Below are 24,556 nucleotides of genomic sequence, written 5' to 3'. Positions count from 1 at the left end.
AGCCTCACCTCCTCGAGGGTGGTTCTTAGCGAGCCAGAGGGAGACATCTGGCCAAAAACATGAAACAACCAGTACACAAGCACAAACCAATCTGTTCCTGCCTTCCAGTGAATACAGAGTTAAATAAAAAATATTTTATCCACTGCTTTTTAGATCAGTAAAATAGAGCACAAAAGATTGCAAATATTTTGAATATCATGAAAAAGTTTATTTAAGCATAGCATTAAATACTCTTAACCGGGAGCACTATTTGCTTTTCATACACAGCAGCTGAGTTGAGGAGATGTGCTTCTTTTTTCAAGATGTAAAGAGTATTTCCTGGAGGCGTATTTATTTGTAGAATCTTGACATAATAATACATTTACTTATTTAATTGCATGCAAAGCAGTATTGGTTCCAGGGTGATTTGAAGGTTTTCCAGTTGTGGTAATCATTGTTGTATGAAACATTTTTCCTGAGCAAAGGTATTTCTTCACGGATACTCACTAAAAAAAGAAAACAAAAATCAGAAGAAGTCACAAAACAAATCTCACAGTTTAGGTTATAAGGTTTTATTATCAGTTCTACAATGTCTAGTTCTCATGTTGTTAAACACCCAGAGGCATAATCGTAAGCCTGTTAATTCCGTGCTTCTTGTTTCATACGATTCAAATGCATGTTAAGTAAAGTAGGGTATTTTTGTAAAATGAGTATGACTACCTCACAGAAAAGTGAATTAATTGATTCAATAAAAAAAGAAGACAACTCAGAACATAATATGTAAATGATTAAACAATTTCCAGTATCTTATCTATCAAAAGGACCTTTAAAATGATATTAAATAAATGAAGTAAATATTTCTACCTTGCCTCTGAAGGTTTAGAGTTCATGACCCAGTTTAGGAACTCTTTAGCAGCAATGCTGTCTAGAACTGTTTTAATTTCACTGGAGTAGGTTCCATCCGCGTGTCTTCTACATAAATCATCAGCCACAATGCTTTCCTGTAGATAACTAAACATTTACAATATTGAATTTCAATAAGGATATATATATATACTGTATATACAACATATGAATACAAATATATACAATATAGTTAATAACAGAAGCTCCAAGTGCCCATATTTGAAGTTTCTGATGGGCCACAACTCTAATAAGACCTAACTGGTTCTTACTCTGACTCGTGACCATGGATGCTGCTCGGCATGCTTTAATACCTTAAGATAACATCTTTTTGTCAAGACTTTGATAAGACGAGATGACATGGAATTACACAGATGGCTTGAAGTAATATTAACTATAGGGAAAAAACTGAATCAGTGTTTTATAGCAGTTTTCTTATGAAATACATTGTGTAAATGTAAATCTTTTCTGTAGTTTACACGTTTCCTGATTGTAGCATCTGACTAACAAGGCATGACATAACAACAGACAGATAGATGTGGAATTCTTGCCTTTAATTCCGCAGGGTTTAAAACTGTTTCATGCCTGTTCCTTCATAATATCCTGTTTACTGAAAAACAAATCTTACTCTCTTTTGCCCCTTCCTTTCTTCAGCCAAGAAACAAATTCCTTGGCAGCCTGGTCCTGCAGGAAGGAGCTGATATCACTGGTGTAGGTCCCATCAGCATGGCGTCTTGTCATTCCTCTGGAAGAAAACATGCTTCAATCTACAGCACAACCAATGGCCACAGTTGTAAGATCTGCTTCTGTTTAGATTTTTAAAATAGACCCCATGATCTTATATTTACAGTCCTTGCCTTTATACATTATTATGCTAAAAGATATTGTAATGCAGGGCAATTAGGAAAGTAATCCTCACAGAACAGGGGAGTTGCAGTCTCAGAATAGTTCATAAACGTGTTTATGTTGTGCAAATAGTTGCATTCAGATATCAGTTTTCTTGACTATTTGCTCACAGAGAACGTAAGAGGGTCACATTTAGTATATGTAAATGTAGTATATGTATTAGAGTTTGACAAAGCACTGCATCAGTGCATTTGGAAATATTTTATTTTCTATTAGTTCAACAGTCTTTATGTTAAACATTTTGAATGTAATCACTTACCCTCTCCTTTTAGACCCTATTAACCACTGAACAAACTCTTGAGCATGTTTCGTTTCCAAATATTTATTGTACTCATTGGTGAATGTGCCTTGTGAGTGACGCTTCACATTTAAAAGCTCTTCGGGCTCATCAATTGGTTCAGCTTCTGTCATTTTCAATAACCTAGAGTTTTGTTTTTTTTTCCTTTATTGATATTTGCAAAACACTTGCATAATACTTTACTTATTATTCAAGTATGTGTTTGCTGTTGTTTGAACTTGATGACTATTTAATTCCCTTTTTTAACATTTGGATTAAGCAAGGCTAAAAATTCTCTCTCCATTCCAAGTGTACATTTCAGCAAAATAGTCCATTACATAATTACTGTTGAGTTTGGTCATTGAAAATGCTAGCAGTCTATATATTTCAGTTATTTTGTTGAAGCAGGTAGTTGTTTAAAATCAGTCAAATAGCAGTCGAGCTACATAACTATGGAAGAAAAAAATTTAAAACTGTAATTCAATTGAATTTTCTTTTTTCAAGCAAGACAGTGTTCAACAGGCATTACCTAGAGGTATCTCCTGTTTCTTGGAGAGGGATGTGCCAGCTACCTTGAACAATAATCAACAGCAGCAGTCCAGCCAGAGAGTGAATTCCTTTCATTGTGTTTTCCTGTCAAAGTGTACAAAAATACAAATCTTACAAGCAAGTAAATATCACTCTCAAACCTAGCACTGAATGAATCTAAATAAGATTTACACCATTAAAGCGATACAGTATGTAAAACAACTTTATACTACAATAACATTACAGTATCACACCTTTTACCAACACCTTTATGAACTAATTCATAAAAAAGTGTTAATAAATGATTATTTCTTACCTGTATTTCAATGTGAACGAAAAGAAGAAAGACTTGTTTCTCTTCTGGCCCTCTGGAACTTCGTGGATGTACCTGCATCTGCTCAGCTTTATATAGGAGTGCGCCAACAACCTACTCTGTCAACCTCATATTCACTTATTACACTTCAATACACTGAGCTCAATACATTCATACTTTCTTCGAGAAAAGCTGTCACTAGAAATCAAACAGCACACAGGATGCTGTCAAATAAATCCCTTCTGAATGATACTCTAATATTTGTATATGGTACTAATGAATGAATGGCCTGTTATTCACAATTTAACATTTTGAATATTTAACTTTATTAAATGTGGATTGTAAACTGACTTTTGCTGCTCAATTAAGTTTATATTGGTCAAAATGAAGAAATATTTAAACGTATAAGACATTATTTTTTTGTTTAAATAAAAGTTTTAGATGTAGTATGAGCTACAGAAATTCAATATACTGAATTAAAAAAAATTAAGGACGGAAAATGTCTGGCTCATACATACATACATACAGGATCATACAGTCCAGATCATACAGACAATGTATTCTTTTTTTCACCTAGGGATCACTGTGTCTGACATGAAAGATTTGTGGAAAGTGAATTCATTGTCCCTCATTGGTTTCAGCCCAGTGTGTTAAATCACTGATTTTGTGAGTAATGCTATTATTGTTTTTTAGAACTCCAACTATCATTAATTTCCTGGCTTTTTATGATGGAAAAGTTATCATTGAATCTGCGTAAAAAGAAACAGTTTCTAGTTTTTACACTTAATTGGTTATTTTAAATCAATTCCAATAAAAGTGACCAAGGGGGACAATCATGAATCCAGGGAAAAGGATAGTGGCAAAGAGTTGATTGGCAAAGAGGTGACTTTAATCAATGGTCTTGAGAACAAGATTGGGCAACCTTTACCTTTCCTAACCTGGGTCGGATTTAAGTACAAGTCCATTACATTGCTTTACTTAATACTGACTACGATGCAGCCATATTTCCATTTAATCCAGGCTTCGTTTTTACCAATGTGACCTCCAGGAAGGTCCTAAAGCAGGTAGTTCTCATGATAAACCTGGTATAGAATGGCCCTCCAGGATAGGTAACCCTGCTCTTGAATAACGCACAGCTTAAATAAAAAGGATATCAATCCATATCTTTATGATGACCTGAGTTTATTTATTTTATTGTTATAGTGAGTACTGTACATCTTTTTAAATTCAGGTATACTTTGTACAGCTTTATTGTTGTTTCATCATGTAGTCAAACAAAATCAACCTGGTTTTCAATAACCTTGAGATGACAATTCTTAATCCTGAGTTTGCCTCTAGCTTTGATGGGCAGTGTGAATTACATAACCTGCCACACATTGACAAATATGTACTGTTTAAACGTATTTCAAATTGTATTACAAAGTTTCCTTTTTATGTCACTAAATATTACGATTTAGTGTCTAAAATTGTGGATAATAATAATAATAATAATAATAATAATAATAATAATAATAATAATAATAATAATAATAATAATAATTGCTTTCATTTGACACAGGCTGTTACAATAAAACACATCACATCACATTCATTGGAAAACATTATATACAAAACATCCACATAGTTTTACTGGTGTACAGGTCTTGTAAGCACATTTGATCAAATTGTAGTTTCAATCAATCAATTAATCAATCAATCTTTATTTGATATAGGCACTTCACAGGTACAACATAACAGTAATTATTGATACTATACAAGCAATAGCAAACGTTAAAACATTAATGCAAAAATCAATTAAAATGCAGTACAATACAGGGTAAAAACATTACTTAATATTAAATTGTGAATGATAGATTACAGAAGTGTGTCTTCAGTTGTGTTTTAAAAACTGCTGCAGTTGATGCTCTACCACCTGTGTTCTTTTCTGATACCTAGGGACAGTAAATAAATCCTGTGTCCTGGGATCACAGTGGTCATCTAGGTATATATGGGATTAAAATATCATTTAAATATGAAGGAGTCAAACCATTGAATGCTTTGTAAGCAATAAGCACGACCTTAAAATCGACCCTAAACCTTACAAAAAGCCAATTTAGGGCTGCCAATACTGGCGCATTTATCTAGCAAAATTTAAAAAATCTACTGGTTGTATTCTGTAATAAAAAAACACAAATACACATTTTGTATTCGTTAAATGTTCAAATGTTTCTGAAATACAGGAATGATAATAACAATAGAAATACATCCTAATTAGGTATGCAGGAACTAGTGTAAAGAAAAACATTGCTTGAGGAAATGGCTCATATGTGTGTAGACGTGTTTATTGGCTGAACCTCCAAGCCCATGGTCCTTGTCTGTATACCACTGAAACACAATAGAAAAATAAAACACATTAAGGGCATGCCATTTTATTACAGGACTTTTGTTTTTTTCTATTTTGCCTTAGTCAGTTACTACAAACAATAGAAGCCATTATTTTAGTGAAAGTAAACTCATATCCAACATATGGCAACTCATATTCAGCAGAGCAGTTGAGAGAGAATTAAAAAAATAAGAACATTCATACATGTAGCTTTATAGTGCTGTATAAAGGGCAGCAGTGTAGAGTAGTGGTTAGGGCTCTGGAATCTTGACCGAAGGGTTGTGGGTTCAATCCCCAGTGGGGGACACTGCTGCTGTACCCTTGAGCAAGGTACTTTACCTAGATTGCTCCAGTAAAAACCCAACTGTATAAATGGGTAATTGTATGTAAAAATAATGTGATATCTTGTAACAATTGTAAATCCCCCCGTTAAAGGTGTCTGCTAAGAAATAAATAATAAAACTATTCTACAACATGCCACTTTGCCTTGAATGGCACAAAGAATGACTTCAAGGAACTTTTTTATGATTGGAAAAAATATGCACTGTCTCGAGTTTAGGATGGATGGATGGTTTAGAATATGGAGGCAGACACTAGGCCCCCCTGTCTTCACTGCATTGTGGCACTGTAGCTTTCCAAGCTGCCAGTGGCTGAATATTGATTAGGGCATCGTCTGTTGGCATGTCCTGGTACTAGTCAATGCCCATGCAGGGCATTGTAAGTAAACATCATCACATGCTTGTGATTTACCCTCAGATGAGGGATGAGCTGGAGTATCATATTCATCAGCACCCCTTAGATACCAACATCCCTGACACAGTTACGTGTTGCACTGGTAAAATGTTGTCACTATGATTTCAGTTTAGAAAGAATTTAAAAGAATACCATTGCTTGGAAATCCACTTGTTCATCAACAAGTGCCTTCGAAATCTGTGCAGCTTGCTGGAAATGCACATTATCTAAAAGATAATATGAGAACAAATATGTAAAACGATAAACACAATTCTTGAGACAACTGGAAATAACTATGGTATGTAATATATATATATATATATATATATATATATATATATATATATATGCACACAGTATGCTCGTACTGATGTAAGCATTTCTAGAATAAAGGCAGTAAGCAGTGGAAGGATAACAAAGTTGTCCAAAGGCCTGCTTGTTATTGATGCGTCTGCTCATGACATCCGACATAAGTAGTAAAAGTCATGGTTTTACACCATTGTTTATATAATACAACAGTTCAGTTTAGTATATACTTTATCTGTCAGTAGAAAAGGTTAGTATTTTAAGGATTGAAATGATGGCGGTATTAAGATCTGCAACTGTATAGATCAACAGAATCGGTGACATTTCTCATATTATTATAATATTGATACTGTTAGTAAAAATGTCATACACAAAACCAGTCTGATACAAAGAGGTATATTGTACAAGACATTCAAGATGTGTTTTAGCTTGCGCAGTACAAAAGGTTTCTCTGAAATATTACCGTATATACATTTGACTTGTATAGACTGACACTCACCATCTGCAGTTCCATGGACAAGAAGATAATCAACAGATTTGAAATTCTTTGCTCTGCTTGTTACAGTGGAATTCTACAGAAATAACAAGTCAAAAAAAGCTACAATCAAAAGCAGACGACATTATTCATTGGCATTCTTTTGTCAAAACAGTTTTTTTTAATCAATGTTTAGAGAGTCACTCACTGTTTGTTTGTGTTCCCTTCAGAACGTTATGTGAATTATGCCATGATGTATAATTCACTAAAAGTGTAGATGAGCAGGGAAAGCTAACTGTATGATTTGCAGCATCAATACTGAAGTAGAAAATAATTAATTCATTACTAAACACTACATTTCAGGATTTTCATAAAACAGACATTTTACAGCTTACACACAAGTTTCATCACGATTTCCTCGGCACTTCAACAGTTACATTAGCAGTTAGGTAGGAAACAGGTGTTCTGTTTTGAGTTGAGCCATTTCTAAAAAGCCAATTAATCTCTCTAAAAAAAAATCAATGCAAAAACAACAATGAAAATAAAAAAAAACTTACAAGATAGTGTTGAAGATTGTCAGACGAAACAGGCATGCCCATATAACGCTCAGTATACATAGAATCTGAAAATGTAGTTAAAATAGATACATCATATTTGTGAAAGTAAATGCTTTTTAATTGAAGAAGTATAGTGATAATGTATCAATAAACATATTCTTTTTAAGTAGAATGGGGCTTTGAAACATTATGAGTTTCAAAGTATTAATCAAAGTAGCATATGGCCAAATGTTTTGGGATTGAGACATAATAAAAAAAAAGAAGAAAAAAAATTGCCAAGTTTACCGGAAGCCATAATAGTAGTACAGTATTTCATCTTAGATTTCGAAATGTCACATTTCTCAATTTTTGTCAGTTTTTCAGTAAGTATATGGAAAACTACAAAGCGACATGTGATTCAATATGTTAACAGACTATTATTTCAGCAGGGTTCATTTGACTATAAAGCAAAATTAGTTAATTATATAAGGTGATACAAAACCTTTGGCCATAGCTGTACTGTATATTATTGTTTCAATAAACAATTTGCCTACCATAATATTCCCATTTAGAAACAGGGGCTACTGCCATGCCACACTTGAACACACCACTTCCAGAACCAAGAACCATAGATGTGACATATCCACCATATGACTAGAAGAAAACAGGTATTAATACAGTGAAGTAGTCTTGATCTGAACTCCAGCCGATGAACCATTCTTTTTTATATTAATCTTAAATATTGACTTTGCTGCATCTGCTATGACAGTACATATCAATGTTCTATTTAAATTAGCACAACAAAGAGGAGCCAACTTACCCATCCCCAAATGGCCATCCTTTCTTTGTCAATAAAGCCCATATTTATAAACTCTCTAAACAAGAACAGATATTTTTGTTAGGTACTTCCTATGATTTAAAAAGTAGTACCTACAGTATTTACCTTGACTTGCAAATACATATTCCTGTTGCGTCTAGTATTTCACGACTCTAAATCTGTGACAGAAGCTTTCTTATTTAGTTTCATCGCTGCATTTTAAAACATAAGATCCTTACAACAGTGGTAACCAAGGATTTATAACCCATGCTCTTACTTCTCATTTTACTGGTTCCCCTTTTGCTCTGTTTGAGATGACTTCATTCAATTGGAATATGCAGATAATATCTCAAAGATGAAAAATACAATAGATGCTATAGATGAAAAGCCCCAGCTACTCCCATGTAAGATAATAATTGCTAAGAAAACATCGCGTAGCATACCCTATACCTATTGATCACATTAATAATAAATCATTATTTGAATTAAGTAAGCACCATACACTCATTAGGGGTGTTTGGGGTTCACTGACCTTGCTGCTGTTATCTGATCTTCTACTTCTAGTGTCCCAAGTTTTCGGTATATTGCATGCATGATCTCATCACCTTGGTAACCACTTCCCCTTCCGTCAAAACTGGCAACAACAATCTGCTCAGTACTTGCGAGGTATGTAGCCCAGCTCAGTCTGAAGCGATTGTCTACTTTCTGACTGCATGGTCCAGCATACCTGAAATATATACAGTTTATGAATACAGTATATAAATGTGCATGCTATTATCTGCAGCAAGTTTATTTTCAAGATCACTGACCCGCAACCATAAGTTAACTAGAATACATACGAAGTGCCCGGATTGGTCTGCTTTTGAGGCAAAACTCTGTAGCATAAAAAATAAACCTAAATTATTATGTATAATAAATTAATACATAAAAGAATCTTATTTGGATCAGGTAGTGGGTGAGTTAATAAACTTCTGGATGGACAATTGTTATATACTACCAATGCAGAAAGGCTGGCTGGTGTATTTTCTTTCCCTTTTACCCCTAAAAATGCATTTCTGCCATGTTGACTACCTGGACATTATCATCACTCCCCCCAGGTCATTCTCTGCTGATGAAGTATTTTAACAAGTAAGAGATAAACATGTACTCACACATCAATTAGTAAAGGATATTTCTTAGATGTGTCAAATAGAGGTGGGTATGTCAATTGATACCAAAGCTCTGCAGAGGGAAACATATATTTTCTATTAAATTTACCACTATCAGGAAGTTTCAACCAGTAATTGTGACTATTTTAAAGGCATAGCATTTTAGTTTGTTCTTTGAGAACAATGGTATAGCTGTAAATTCCAGCAGGAACTAAACTACAATACAAGACAATAATGAATTGTTATTTTTAGTATTTTATATTTCTTATGATTGTACGTACAAGTGTTTAACGTTATGGATGCAATACAGTTTGTAAATGCCAGTCTGGTTCTGAAACACTATACAAATCATACTTACTGAATTTGCCCATCTTAATAGCTCCACGCTCTATTCTTGGCATGTGGAACTCCTCAAGAATGCTTTGCAAAGCACTGTTGTCTTCAAGAATCATAATCTCTAAAAATGTGATCAAAATTACAGTATGTTATAATATTTACAGTACTTATAATGCATGTCATTTTAAAACATAGCAGGTCATATTCATACATGTTTTGCTCCAGGACAAAGTTTGCACCATTTTTTCCAATTAAAGTTAATCTTCATTCTTATCCACTGTGAGTGAATAGAACTCTGAGTCAGTTGCTAGAGCTCCACCTGTATATAATACTGATCGTTAATTGTGTATACTGCATTAACAACATCAAACTGAGTTAGCAGAACTTGACAATGGAGCAAAAGCTTTGTACCTCTTGACCAACATATTCAAAAGGCTACTTTAGTAAAAATGAACATTAAAAGATACCATACCTTTATTGGTATTATCATAAAGTTTAAAAATAGGTAATCCAGGTCCTGTTAAAAATGAGATGAAATTAGGTGTGACTCATAGCTTTACAAGTGTATTTTATGGACCAGATATACATGAAATTATATACATAATGTCTATACATAATGAAGAAAAAAAGTAACTGATAAACTGAAAATTCACCATGTGAATAACAGCTACAACGTTTTCAGCTTCCACCTTCTTCAGATAGACATAAATCATTATTTACAATTTTGATATTTGAAGTGTTCAAAATACATAAAAGCTGTTACATTGCATGTTACATAGCTATACTCTAAAGTGATGCGGTTATCTAGTTAAAATTAGTAATTAATATCAGTATATTATTCATATCAAGTTTGATATTCATTCATATTTAGCTTCTAACATTACCACAGTTGTACTGCATCTGATGTACAATATCATTCTGAATCTCTTGTTTTACAGTTAACTCACCATAACAATCCATGCGATAATATTTTGCATTTTTGCTGAAGTAAGCCGAGTTATACTGACATCTGTCTTTGTTTACAGTGCATGTAATGCATTGTATGGAGGAGGGACTGCTTCCAATATCAAACCTAATAACCATAGCAGAAAACAGAATAAAACACCAGTTCAGGAACAATACAATTATTATTATTATTATTATTATTATTATTATTATTATTATTATTATTATTATTATTACTAGTAGTAGTAGTTGCAGTAGCAGTAGTAGTATTTACATATCTATTTTTTTAATGCAACTGTCTTTTACTTCAATTTTCAAAATACACTTTTAAATGAAGTACAAAAGCTTTTGGTGCACAGTTTGGTGTTATTTTTTCTTTATATATGTGCAGTATTTGACCTAAGACATATTTTGTCCCAGTTTTAATGATTTTAAGTGTAAAAAAAAAAACAAAAAAAAAAAACACAAGTACCTGAATTTAAATGTTAAAGTGTTTAAAAAAAAAAAACAAAAAAAAAAAAAACTTACTTGTATAGGTTTCTGCCTCCTGGAAATTGTTCATATTCATTGCTGACATAGTATCTGTAAAAAGAGTCATTTTTAAAAAATATCTTTAGAGAATGACTTTGACCCTGCATTGCACCTGATGTAACCTGTGTGAATGGCCCTGATGGCTCCATAAGAGATTAGCTTTTTTACAACATGGTAGAATTTGACCTTTCATTTAAGCTAATTGTTAGTCCTATGTAATTACCTAAAACGTACTTTGATCTCTGACGATGTTTTGAAAAACAATTCTATGATTGCAGCCTGGTCCCTTAATGTAAATCATGATACTGCACAAAGGCTCCATGCATTGGAAATTTCCGCTTGGGCAATATTACTGGCTATAATAAACTTTTAAACTGGAACATGGTGGTTACCCTAGGGCATTAGGCTGTGGTCTTGGCAGGCAGTGGAGTAAAGACTGCCATGTGTGATTTGTGTTCAAATTTCAGTCTGCAGTGCATTGTGAAAGTAGTAGGTACCATGCAAAACCAGCATTCTCCTTTTTAAATAAAATACTTACAGTGCATCTTCAGTTAGTTTTGATATGTATATGACTTCCCACTGTCCAGATGTAATGGCAGTACGCTGTAGCTAGAATCAAAGAAAGTCATGTTTTACATGTTTGCCTGCCTTCTTAGACTGATTTATATTGTTTATGGGTTTGCCAACATTGTGGCCACAACTTTCTAGATCCACTTATAAAACATCTATCGTGTTATTAATGTTTTTAATTACTATACATAAGGAACATCAGTTTATTACAGTAACATTTTAATGACACATGTTGTGTTATAAAGTAATAATACATTTTAATAAGTGTCATACATGTAATACAATAATATTTGATCATTCATTTCTTGCAAGTTTTACACAGTTAAAATCATTTTCTTTTCTTGTCAACCTTCATATGGTCGGGATTATCCAATATTGTGAACTCTCTCCAAAAGTATAAAAATGAAAGGCACTTACTGGTGTCCCGTTCACAAGATGAATGTGTTTATATCCTTCTTCGTTGCTGAATATCTTGTAGAAACTTATGTTGTCTGCTGCAAAGAATGGCTCTAATGGCTGAAACTGAAAGAGGAAAATACATCTGGTATCAAAATGACATCAGTAATGCAGGTTTATTATTAGAAGTGCTTTTACCCCTCTCAAGAAGGGATGGGTGAACAGGGGCGGGCGCACACGCTCTCAGAAGTTGATACATGAAATAAATGTCCTTTATACCACATTATGGCAAAGCACCATAAGAGACATTTTATGCAAGCTTCAGTAGCTAATTCGCAATGATGCGTTGTGCGCCGCTGTATTTTCACCCATTGTTGCATTTCAATGTGAATCTATAATACAAATGTGTTTTCAGTAACATAACTACTACAATGACATAAAAGTAAAACATATCATGCAAAGGTCATTTTTACAATATACAGTGCATGAATATGTCTTTACACCTATGTCATTCAGAAGCAAAGAGTATTAAAAAAATAGGATTTTAGAGTGTTGATTGTATTTAATCAATTATTCCACTTACATGACCAATCCAGCCAGTTTTACTTTCTTCAATATGTTGTTGAGTCTAAAAATACAAAATACATTAATTTATGTAGCATTGGTTTGTGTTTTGTGTTTCATTAATTCTCTTTTTATTTTATTTATTTATTTTAATTATTTTGGTAAATTATAATTTGTGTCAAGAGTAGCGCATTAGCAACATACCTCTGGGCAGTTCCATTTGTTTTGGTTGGCTTCGTAATCACAGATTGCTAAGATAGAATAGTTCTGCTCCCTTGTTGACCATTGTACTGCAATGCGTTCATCAGTTACCCATGTGACAGTACATAAATAGTGGTCCCTACAAAAATACAACAAATATGTTAAAAAGATGCGTTAAATATACATACTGTAGTGTACAGGTGCAGTGCCAGCAAACAACCATCTTTAAATCAAATAAATCATATACTCTTTAAAGGAGTGCTGGCCAACCCTTTCAAGCCCACATTCTTACCAGCAGCATTATCACTGGTACCTCTTGTGTTAAAGGTCTTTTGGTTCTTTTCTTGTATTTTTCAGTTTGTATTCTTGAAAAATGCACATAATACAGATTCTTTCAAGTACTATACTTTGTTTTAAAAAGGGAATCTGTTTCTTCCTGGTATCTTGGCCCATTTGCAGCTAGACCATTGGATAGAAACGGAGCTTCAGCACAAGAAATAATTTCATACCAAAAAGAAGCAGCTGCAAAATTTGAACTGTGGCACCGCTATCCTTATAGCAGCTTTTTTAAAACAAGTACCAAATACCTATGCCAAGAACCACTGTGATAAAGATAACTGATGTTTAGCAGTGCTATCATTACATAACTGCACGCAGTTTTCATAGTTTATTTGGTACTATACAATCAAAATTAAATGTAATCTTACGGTAGGTCTTTTTGAGTTTAAGCTTCATTCACTCATCTCTTTATTTATTTGTCTATACGCTGATAACGGGTACATCTTCCATAAGTAATAAACACTTGGCAGTGCTGAATTAAGAAGTACTTAAAGCAACTCAAATTAAATGACAAACACTTTGATTAGACGTCCTTTGAAGACACTGCGTATAAGAAACTAAAATGACAAATGGTTCGAAGATATTAAAAAAGACTTCTGGTCGAAATGTTTGTCATTTAATTTCGTTTATTTTAGTATTTCTTGACAAAGGAATGTTAATGTACTGTACTGTACCTTGAACCTATTGTAGGTGGTACGTTGACTTCTGTGATTTGTGAAGTGTTAGTCGTGTCTACGACAAATAACTTTGCTGTAGGAATGGTAGAACCAGCCTAAATATAAGAAGACACACCATAACATTAAAAAGCAAGAGTTAGCATTCAATTTCTAACTTCAACACAATCTGATATTCATCAACTTGTTCAATATGGTTGAATTTGTACCAATTTCTGACAAGTCTACAATGAAAACACTTTAAATGACCTTGAATCCAGTCTACAATTAAATTACACAGGTGTGATTTTTTTTTTCTGTACAATATCACCTTGCTAGATTTATTTTGACATTAAACTTCTGTTCTCCCTGATTAGTTTTTTACTGAAAGATAGAACATGTCAACTGGACATTTGTGTCCCTGTAGGTGCTATCTCACCAGTTTACACTTATAAAGATCACTCTTTTACACAGTATTAAGACCTTGGGATACCCCTAAGCTAGTAAAAAAGCAATATGTACCGACGATAGCAATTCATTGCACTGAACTAGTCTGATGTGCTGTACACAGCAATTTCAATACATTATAAACTGTTATTATATGTATAGACATTTTATTTATTTATTTATTTATTAATTTTTTTAATCTAGTAGTTGCCAATTAATTTTACCCCGCTATTCTCCCAATTTGACATATCCAATTGTATTTTAAGCTTAGCTCACCGCTACTTCCCCTGCGTTGACTCGGGAGTGGCGAAGATGAACACACACTGTCCTCCGAAGCGCGTGCCGTCAGCCAACCGCTTTTTTTTTCACTCTGAAGGCCCGCCATGCAGCCAACCCACAGTTACAGCGTCGGAGGACAATGCAGCTCTGGGCAGCTTACAGGCAAGCCCGCAGGCGCCCGGCCAGTCTACGGGGTCGCTGGTGCGCGGTGAGCCGAGGACACCCTGCTGACCTAGTCCCTCCCCCCTGGGTGGTGCTCGGCCAATTTTGCGCCGCCCCCTGGGAGCTCCCGTCCACGGTCAGCAGTGGAATAGCCTGGACTTGAACCGGTGACCTCCAGGCTATTTCGGGTGCATCCTGGACTCCATGCGGAGCGCCTTTACCGGATGAGCCACTTAGGAGCCCCCCTGTACAGACATTTTAAGGATTTTAGTAATGTATCATACCTTGGGATACGGAATATGCACTGTATTTGGGTACTGTTCTTCTCCGTAAAATGAGTACTCAATATTGTGCACCTCTGTATCATTAAACTGTGCATAAGCTAGAAATGTTCCGGTTGGAGACCACCACATGGCATTGTTTGATGAGAACATTTCCTCTGTAGAAATATAATTTTAAGCAGAATTAAACATACTTTATTTTGAAAAGGAAATGCAAATCCACAGCTTGGGTAAAGAAGTTAAATGGTTAATGTCATATACTCTTACATTATTTTTTTTTTATCACAGATATGTTGCTGTTATACATGTAGTTATGTTTGGAGTGCTCTGCGTTTGATTATGGAGTGTGAAGTTGTTGCAAATCATGCCAACCAGCAGTTGCGTTTAACATTTACCTGCTTCAGCCAGGTTATTTTTGACCGATTACTACCATTACATCAAGAACAGACAGCATTGGTCAGGTAAGAGGACAGCATGTTGGACAGTTCGCTTTATCACATACTAGTCGGTGTTGTTATGATACAGAACCCCCAAAGACACTGCGGCTACCCTAAGTAAAAATCTAAGTAAATGAAGACAATTAATAGTACAATTAATAGTACCTTTTATATACTGTATATATAATATATATATATATATATATATATATATATATATATATATATATATATATATATATATATATATACTGTATATATTTTTAGGCTTATCATATTTGTCAGCTCTGTAAAATTATAGCCAATGTTGGAAATAATATTGCAATCTAATTCTGTCAAATACTGTATAACTAAACACATTCATATAAACTGTAAGCAACTGAGGTATGTGTCAGACACAAGTGAACATGTTCATTATGGGCTGATAATAATGGCCCCTCTTGTTCCATGCCACCTGTCATCCTGAACAGTAGCTTGGCTTACAGTACAGAATGTTTACAATTATTTACAGGGAAAGAAATCCAGTTTAACTGAAGTAAAAAGAAAACAGCACAGAAAATGCTTTTGCAGTAAAGGAACATCAACCCTATTTTCAATTTAAATGGTATAGTGATGGTGGGAAGAACAAAACATCCATTAATGGATGACGAGGCAGTGGGAGGCAAACGCATGGGACTTTACATCAGAGTTTCAGCATTGCAACCATTTTTACAAAATACGACCATAAGTCTATTTATCTTTTTAAATATTAGCATAAAAGGAAGTTACAAACCTTTTCATTTTTCATCTCATAAATCAGTATTTACCTACCCTCATACACCCAATCAGGAATGCCATTGAAAATGTTATTTTCTTCTCCGTCGTTTGTTACTTTAACAGGTTGTGCACTCGGGACAGATTTTAAATAAACATTGTTTTTCCAAACGTATGCCTGTTAAGAGATTTAAAAATATATATAAAAAAAAATGTTAATGAACTTATTTGATTGAAATGTAAATAAACATTTACTGAAATACTTAGCCACTCTATGTTAAGACAGATGCAGTAATATATGTACGTAACAATTTTAAAATGGGCTGGTTTCACTTGCCAGTTTGTGCCCGACGGGAGACCACTCTATGTATTGGATTTCTTGTGGTAGATTGGCTTCCACAAAGTCCCTAAAAAAATATATATATTATTTTGTGTCTAATGGCAAGGGACATATATTCTGATGCCCAGGGGAACAAATATAAAGTCAGAACGCATCATCCCATACTCTCCAAATACTCTCCTTCATTGCAAGCTTTGCCTTTAAAGTTGACCAGTGCAGTGATCTTAATATTACTTCCAAACACTGTCAAAAAGTATGTTGCTTTTTCCCCACAGTTACCCTCTCAAAATCCAAAAGCTTAGGGGTCTACAGTAATGGAAACAAATGAGCTTGCTCCTGCATTACTCAGCAGACCCTGTTGCTGTCTCACATTGTGCAGGGAGGTTGGGAGGTATGTTCACCACAACAATGCCAAAATCGAATACCAAAAGAATAGTAAAGAAAAGTTTAATTAAACATAAAAAACAAAGAAGATCCTTGGTAAAACATGACACGTGGCTACACGGTAAGACATTGTAAATACACAACCACATGTGTATATATATTACATAAAATGTGTATTTTCTAACTAACCATGTAGTTCCACAATAACTATGCAACCATATGTGTAATACCAATTTGTAAAGTATATCCAGATCCTATAATGATTCTGAATGAGACTTGGGCCTAATACCTAATTACTCAATGGGTGTATCTGGTTTGATACCTCTTCTCCTCTCCCCAGGAACTACAACTCATCAATTCGTATTCATCAATTCTTTAAGGTACAACCTTTGAGTCATGTTATCTTGTAATGTTTTCAAAAACATCTCATGGGCAGTTTATTCAAGTAATAAAGAGGATGTAGAAACTTACTTTTTGTCCAGATCATAAATACTATGTGAAGCCGTATATGAATGTCTCCATAGCTGTGAAGCAAGTTACAGACCAACTGTTATTTTTGCACAACAGATGACTTAAATTCAACTTACTACCAAACACTTAAATGTATATTGAACAATGTAAGGCATTGCCAAATGAAGACCAATGATTTATATTGAATTTTACCTTTGAGTAATTGCTCTCCAAGCACACAAATTTCCGATCAACAGACACAAAATAATTGTTGGCTTCTACACGAACCTAAAAACAGAAGAAACAAACTTAATACAAATATTTATTTTAAATGAATGTATGGCATGTAAGGACATATTATATTAAATGGGTACTCACAAATGTGTCATTGGACACCAATGTTTTGCTATCACTGGTCTCGACATTGTGAAGCAGAACATTTCCCTCTTTATTTTTATGCAGATATTCATTTTCTATTGGGATATGTAAAAACAGAAAATATTTGAATTCCTTTCACATCAACGGAAAGTTGTTTACTTGAACCAATTATAGTATTCAAGTGCAATTTTGAACAAAATGGATGACAGTTCAGCTGTGTTTATAGCAAGTGTAGCAAGGGATTTTAGGATAACTGAATTTAATCAAAACAGACTTCATATAAGTGAAATAATTAACTGAAGCTTTGTGAATAGAACCCCAAAGTGTTTTGTAACACACTGAATCCAGAAAGATCCAGGAGAAGTGGTGTAAAATAAATGAACACTGTCAATTAAATCACAAAGATGGACCCCACATCTATTGTGACCACTATGATTAATAGCTGTAATAACGTACAGGACACATGCTGAGAAATCACGCCCCAGAAATGTAAGCAACGATGTAAGAAGATCAGTATATAAATCTGTCTTTTCAAATAAAACTTTTCTTAGAAGGTTTTAATGTCAGTAAATCCAAGAACAAATAAATAGACTAGAGGCCTGAGTAGGTGAATATGACCACTACGGTACTCCATATGAAAGAAAATGGTGCACGTACAGGTATCCCCTCTGTTTGGTAGGGGTTTAAAAAAAACAATGAACATAATGTTATGGATTGATCTGTACCGTGCTCTACATGATGTGATAATGTGATATGTCAGTAAGTGTTTTAGTAAGCCTACTGTATGTTGAGCAAACATGTTTTACCAAACTACAACCTAGAACAACCTACAGTACCACTTTATCACCATTGCAAAATATTAAAGGGATTGCAGCTAACAAAATCATTCCATAAATCTTACCTGTTTTGCACATCCATTTGCTAAAATTGTCTCAAATTGACAACTTTGAAAGAAACACAAGTTATGGCAAACTTGTATTTCCATTTTAAAACAAGATAAATATTACTGCACTAGGCCAAAAAGAAGTTATCAGTTTTTGTGCCTTACTCTCAGGAAATCCCTCCTGGTGAAATAACCAAGGCAATGCAATACTGTAAGCAAGGCATGAAAACATACATTGCTTTAACCTAGGGTAGTACCAGTTATCATGAAGTATGCTTACTATGAAACACACATTTGATACCTATATCACAAATGGAAGTGCACAACACTTAATAATATTACTGGAAATTCACATAATTTGTTTAAATGTCAACCAATATGTTTTATCTGTCCCTATGCATGTTCTTAGACACTGAAAAAAACAAAAACATAATAAGTTCAATCATTTTGTTACCTGATATCCATCGCAGGGAATAGGTCCTGTACCTGATGGTGTCATTGAAATACTCTGCCAGTGTGAAGTTCTTGCGAGGGTTAATTTCTTTGTTTTCTAAAAACAAAACAGGTTATGCTTAAATCTAAATCTTCAGATAATAATAATAATAATAATAATAATAATAATAATAATAATAATAATAATAATAATAATACTGCAGACTCCTTAATATCCAGTATCAAATTGTATGAATGTATGTTGAACAGTAAAACAATGTATTTTGTAGTATGGAGTGCATTTCACCATTTGCAACTATTTATGATTTAACAGTAATTAACTTAATTAGTGAAACACAACTAAAAGGGGATTTACCGTTTAGTATTAGAGGGGGTTTACATTTAAACAAAAGTGATATAAAGTCAGAATCCTAATCTCTTTAAAAGGCTAGCATTTTGTGTACAGTCCTAATTTTTTGTATCATAGAGGTAAGTATAAAAGTGTTTCACTCTGTGGGGTATTGGGTATTCCGAAGTATCAAAGGCAAGTTTAAAGTTCTTATTAATCAACCCTTTAATTCAACAACCACATCTGGATTTAAAATATCTATTGATAGTGTGCTGCTACAACCGTTTCAATTATAAGAGTTGCTTAATAAATATTTGCCAACTAAAACATTTTGACAAGTACTGACATTTGTCTGTTGAAAGCAAAGTGTTGTAAACCCTGAGGAATTTACACACGTTTATAGCTATCAGATGAAGGGCCGTACAGTTGCTGAAATAATCTTGAAACTACACATACTCAGAACATAAATCTTTGTGTTTATTTTTATCACAGATATGTAGGAAGAAATGAAAGTTAGATAAACTGACCATTAGCACTGAACATGAGGAATGAACACACCCAGTTTAACCAGTCTGGGTTTTGGTCACTACACTACAATATATATCCTGTAGCAGGCAGCAAAGCCATATTTGGGTCTGGAACCTTCTGCATTGAATTGACTGTGCCATTTGTATTGAAATCATTAAGGGTTGTGCAGTTGACCTGCATTTTAGAACATTTTCAAGATTTGACAGAATGTATTATGGCTTTAGTCATTTTTACCCTCTTAAACGTAATGTAAGGGTGGAGTTAAATATAAAATAAATAAATAAATACAAATAATTTATTACTGTGGTTCTTATTGACATGAAAAGCAGCAATCATCCTTTCAGTCAAAGCTGCTTGACAAGACTGTAAAAGAATTCCCTCAATTGAAAGGGTTAAAGAGGGTCACATGTCTAATATTCTGGTTTAGTAATCTCAGTATTCCCTCCATTCCTGAGTAATGTTATTCCTATTGCTGTTTGCTGTTCTACAACCGACTGCCAATGCATTCCACCTTATTAAACAGCAAAGCCATATTCCATATTAAGCCATATTCCATATTAAGCTACTAACAAATGTTTTTCTTCCTGCCTGAAACACATTGGGACAAGAGTGTTCTAAAACGTTTTCAGCTTCTGATGACTGTCCAAAACACTGATCGCTTCCACCTCGTTTAAAAGCTAGTTTTTAAATTACAGACAGATGCTTGAAGACACCTGATTAGACGATGATACACCAATACCTTACACAGCTACTGTTACTTAAATACATTTAATCAAACAAACGTCCATGGCCATTGAAAATTGATCCAGTTTTTCACTGAAAAAAAGGCATCTTTACTGTAGGAGTATAAACCAGACTGTTATAGCAAGAGGGGCGGTGTATCTTGAGAGTCCAGGTTATAATCTTCAAAGTTTCTTGATAATCACCATTTGGGGTAGCAGGAGGCACTTGCCACTCCAATAAAACGTAAAGGATTCAATTTCACCCATAAAAATTCAAGATCCTAATGCAGAAAACATGGGGAAAGAGAGAACATGCTGGATTTTTTTTTTTTTTTTTTTTTTTTTATATTTTCATCTAGGGGGTGAAAAGGAGGTGCCACAGTGCTTGAAGTGCATTTACTGCATTGTTATTTTATTCTCAGCTCAGTAATGAAAACATGCAATTCTCCTTCACATTGTGCAAAACACAAATTAACATGTATAATAAAGCAATTATATTATCGATTCCATGTTTGCAAATTATTCAAGAAAATGAAAACATGTATTACTAAATGTTAACCAGTGAACTAAATACAGAACTTACTGTCTGTTAGCATAACCGAGGGGACAGCTATCAAACTGATGACGACAGCACTCACAGCCAGCCCCAGCAACACCTTCCAAATTGTCTAGAAGAGTAGAGCAAAAAGGGGGAGATTTACAAAAGTGCACACTTATACTGAGATACCGTTACTGGATCATAGAAAATCATAAAATAAAATGCAAGAATGTTTAATGTTTAATCAAAATTTAATGTTTAATCAACGATTTAGTCATTAAATAGGGCTATTATTAAACACAATACAGAAACAGAACCTTCTTATAACAAACCCACTATTTTATAAACGAAACTTTCAAGACCACATTATGAATATTACAAACATGTGCAGGGTTAACCGTTTAGCACGCAACTTAGAGCGTAGTGTACAGTAATTTAACCCATCCATTTAGTTCAGTTATAACAGCAAGAGAAAACAGCAGTAATGTTATTTACCTTCATGTTTGGTTTTTTCTTATTTTTTTATTTATTTTTTTGCCGGACCTTGATCCGTATTTTTCACTGCTGGAACGACCCACTTCTGGGTCTGATGAATCCCAGGATCGCTGACTTGTGGTGGTGGAGGGACAGACGTCTACACTTTGCTCAGGGAGTCATTCAGGCGGTATACCAAAAGTTTTAAACAGTCTATTTTTAAATTGTATTACCGTTCGTTAAATATTATTCAAACTATCAGTGAAAAGGGGATCATAAAGTTTAAAGTCCTCTAAAGTGCAATAATTTACGACTTCTGTATGGGACCACATAAATCTGGGCGTATTTAAAGAAGCGTTTAGAGGAACTACCACCAGCCGCACAGATGCAGTCAAATCTGTAGGCTAGTCGATTTGCGGGGATGGAGTTAGTTACTGTAAGAATGAGGCACAACGGTTGCGATCAACCGCATTTGCATTCACCTCACTGTTTACCTAAAACAGTACTGTCATTAAAAACATGCGGGCCATCACCAATAATAATTGTTTGAGTTTCAACGCGTTTTTGCAAGAAAATAACTTGGTGTCAATTATTAAAACTCGATCGAGTAAATTATTTAAAAAGTGAATTACATACAACTTGTACTTCTACTACTAGACGGTACGAAATACGAAGTGGTTGCGATGTGGTTTACTGTAGTGTCACATGTTATTTAAAAAAATATATAAGGGGTGTCTATAGCTTGTAAAAATTAACTAGTGATCATGGGCTAAAACGTTTGGACCGTGTGTGCGTTACAGTGCAGTGAAATAGTAGGCTGTATAACTAAGCAAGGCAAGGCATTGAGATTTTTTGGCGGTAGCAATTTTATTCTGCACAATGTTCTGTAGTAATTTATGTTCAGTTATGCTATTTGAACAAAGGTAAGCCTGCTACTACTACGACTACTACTAATGATGAGTAAAAGTATCACTTTACGTGTTAATAATACAATTAATACATATACCAGTTATTCCATAGTAAGGCATTTTAAACATCTACACTTACATCGGTATGTTATGTCTAACAAGTTATGAGGAAAAGCTGATTGCTAACATTTAAATTCGACTATAGAGACAAATATGATGGATCATCCACAAACAAAAATTCACAGTGCACAGAATTTAAAAGAAAATAATGACAAATAATGTGTTGCAGCAGCTTAAATATATAAAGCCATCAACTTTCCGATTACAGAGTGAGTAAAAGGTTTTGAACTGAATTCAGACCCTACCTGAATATTCACAAAACATTACTGGCAGGATCATCGGTGATCGACAGAGACAAAAGATCAATATGTATTACAGCGCCTTTTAATTTTGCATGGTCTGAAATGCATGGTCTGTTATTAAATACCTTTGAACACCTGAAACCGGAACTCCCAATTACCAAGTAACCAAATAGCCAATATGTGTTAAAATACTTAATTGCGGGTGAGGCACAATGCAATAATAAATAAAATAAAGGATTATGCTTGGTTGATGCAGATATTTCAAGTATAATAATAATAATAATATGTCTTTATGTCTTGCTGATCCTTGTTTTTTCATGGGTGGCTGTATGAAACCATAACTAAACCAGAATTCTTCACCATAGACTAACTAAATCCATCTGACTGCAATATGATCATCATGCTTCCCACTGGTTACTACTGGAATGCTTTTCCTTATTTGCCTGGAGTTGTGGAATAAATTAATACATAATTTGACTGAACTATCTGCTTGGTATACAGTATTCCACAACAAGTTAACATAAAGAGGTCCAGTTTAGAAGAGTTTACACTTAAAATACTGCTGTTTTGCAGATTTAGGGTTTCTATCTGAGTAATCAACAATATGCTGTTTTGTTATAGATGCAATCTGCTAATCCACTTTAGATGCATGCATATATGCTAGAAAAAATACATGTAGGACATACAGAGAACACATCTGACACAATACATAATTATTTGGGATATTTCAATTGCTCCTGGCTATACTCAGGAAAAATGCTTGAGCGGGCCAAAAGATTACCTCACATAACTGCTGTTACCACTAAAACACATTGAAACTGTTTTTTTTTTTTTTTCTTCATAAATCTTGGACAGGTTTTTATGTGCCTGGCGCAATTGTACTCAACATACCATCAACTATATTGACCGTGTGACTTATAAAATCTTATCAACACCAAACTGCTAAATCACCAGCCATAAAGTGCATTATTTCGCAGATGTTGTTTTGTCAGACCAGGATACCGGTGAGAAGTCAAAATCCAACAAGTAATAAAACTTGGTCCGGTTTCTTTTTCTACTTTAATTTTGTAGTTTTACAATCATTTCAGAAAAATAGACATGAAGTAAAACTTTTCTTTAAAAGAATACTGTACTATAACTACTAAACATCATTACGGTAATTTGATTTTATGTATAACAGAACAGCACATTGTTGTAAGGAGGCTGTGTGGTCCAGTGGTTAAAGAAAAGGGATTATAACCAGAAAGTCGCCAGTTCAAATCTCAGCTCACTTACTGACTCACTGTGTGACCTTGAGTAAGTCATTTAACTTCTATGTGCTGTGTCTTTCGGGTGAGATGTTGTTGTAAGTGACTCTGCAGCTAATGCACAGGTCACACACCCCAGTCTGTAAGTTGTCTGCTAAACAAATAATGTATAGTTAAAATTTTTACATTGACTGACTTAAGTTTTATAGGAAAAAATATATACGATATTGAATTAACAATGCAAAATGTCTATGTAAAAAACTAGCTTTGCTGCTGTGCCTAAAACCTTAAACAACACTTGTCAGAGAAAACTTGATAACTAAAAAAGGTCCTTTGCATGTTTTATCAAAATTGGACATATCATACAATCTCTCTACACGATGAC

At 34.1% G+C, this 24,556-nt stretch overlaps 2 protein-coding genes across 3 annotated transcripts; both read right to left on the bottom strand.

Annotated features, from left to right (window-relative positions):
- Positions 1-230: 230 nt before the first annotated feature.
- On the bottom strand, positions 231-3,092 carry LOC117426963 (glucagon-2-like). Its single transcript, XM_034045238.3, has 6 exons — positions 2,910-3,092; positions 2,595-2,698; positions 2,048-2,209; positions 1,511-1,627; positions 844-990; positions 231-485 (listed from the first exon to the last, which is right to left on the bottom strand). Exons 1-6 carry the CDS (start codon positions 2,985-2,987, stop codon positions 473-475), a joined length of 621 nt encoding a protein of 206 aa, XP_033901129.3. The 5' UTR covers positions 2,988-3,092; the 3' UTR covers positions 231-472.
- Positions 3,093-4,590: 1,498 nt separating this feature from the next.
- LOC117426631 (dipeptidyl peptidase 4-like) lies at positions 4,591-23,011 on the bottom strand. 2 transcript variants are annotated; one of them, XM_059033741.1, is made up of 26 exons: positions 22,928-23,011; positions 21,226-21,310; positions 19,066-19,161; positions 17,729-17,823; positions 17,564-17,638; positions 17,372-17,424; positions 16,514-16,583; positions 16,234-16,354; positions 14,990-15,144; positions 13,839-13,936; positions 12,829-12,964; positions 12,644-12,688; positions 12,082-12,186; positions 11,633-11,703; positions 11,092-11,145; positions 10,566-10,690; positions 10,091-10,135; positions 9,641-9,739; positions 9,286-9,355; positions 8,667-8,861; positions 8,138-8,192; positions 7,872-7,971; positions 7,339-7,403; positions 6,806-6,878; positions 6,154-6,227; positions 4,591-5,270 (listed from the first exon to the last, which is right to left on the bottom strand). In XM_059033741.1, the coding sequence occupies exons 2-26, from the start codon at positions 21,236-21,238 to the stop codon at positions 5,172-5,174; spliced, it is 2,187 nt and encodes a 728-aa protein (XP_058889724.1). In that variant the 5' UTR covers positions 21,239-21,310; positions 22,928-23,011; the 3' UTR covers positions 4,591-5,171. The 2 variants fall into 2 exon arrangements, with proteins under 2 accessions (XP_058889724.1, XP_033900310.3); XM_034044419.3 differs by lacking the exon at positions 22,928-23,011 and adding an exon at positions 21,676-22,140.
- Positions 23,012-24,556: the final 1,545 nt, after the last annotated feature.

This window comes from Acipenser ruthenus, chromosome 11 (assembly GCF_902713425.1).
Source record: "Acipenser ruthenus chromosome 11, fAciRut3.2 maternal haplotype, whole genome shotgun sequence".
In the NCBI taxonomy this organism is placed as follows: Eukaryota; Metazoa; Chordata; class Actinopteri; order Acipenseriformes; family Acipenseridae; genus Acipenser; species Acipenser ruthenus.
Note: the sequence above shows the minus strand (reverse complement) of the source record. Positions and strands in the feature narration are given on the sequence as shown.

Bases quoted from the DNA above. Each gene is read 5' to 3' on its own strand.
- LOC117426963 (XM_034045238.3), bottom strand. From the start codon at position 2,987: ATGCAGGTACATCCACGAAGTTCCAGAGGGCCAGAAGAGAAACAAGTC. The intron at 2,699-2,909 runs GTAAGAAATAAT...ACACTTTGACAG, and splicing joins TCGTTCACATTGAAATACAG to GAAAACACAATGAAAGGAAT. The intron at 1,628-2,047 runs GTAAGTGATTAC...GTTTTCTTCCAG, and splicing joins ATAGGGTCTAAAAGGAGAGG to AGGAATGACAAGACGCCATG.
- LOC117426631 (XM_034044419.3), bottom strand. The intron at 17,639-17,728 runs GTGAGTACCCAT...TTCTGTTTTTAG, and splicing joins TGGTGTCCAATGACACATTT to GTTCGTGTAGAAGCCAACAA. The intron at 10,691-11,091 runs GTAAGTTTTTTT...TATGGTTATTAG, and splicing joins GGAGGCAGAAACCTATACAA to GTTTGATATTGGAAGCAGTC.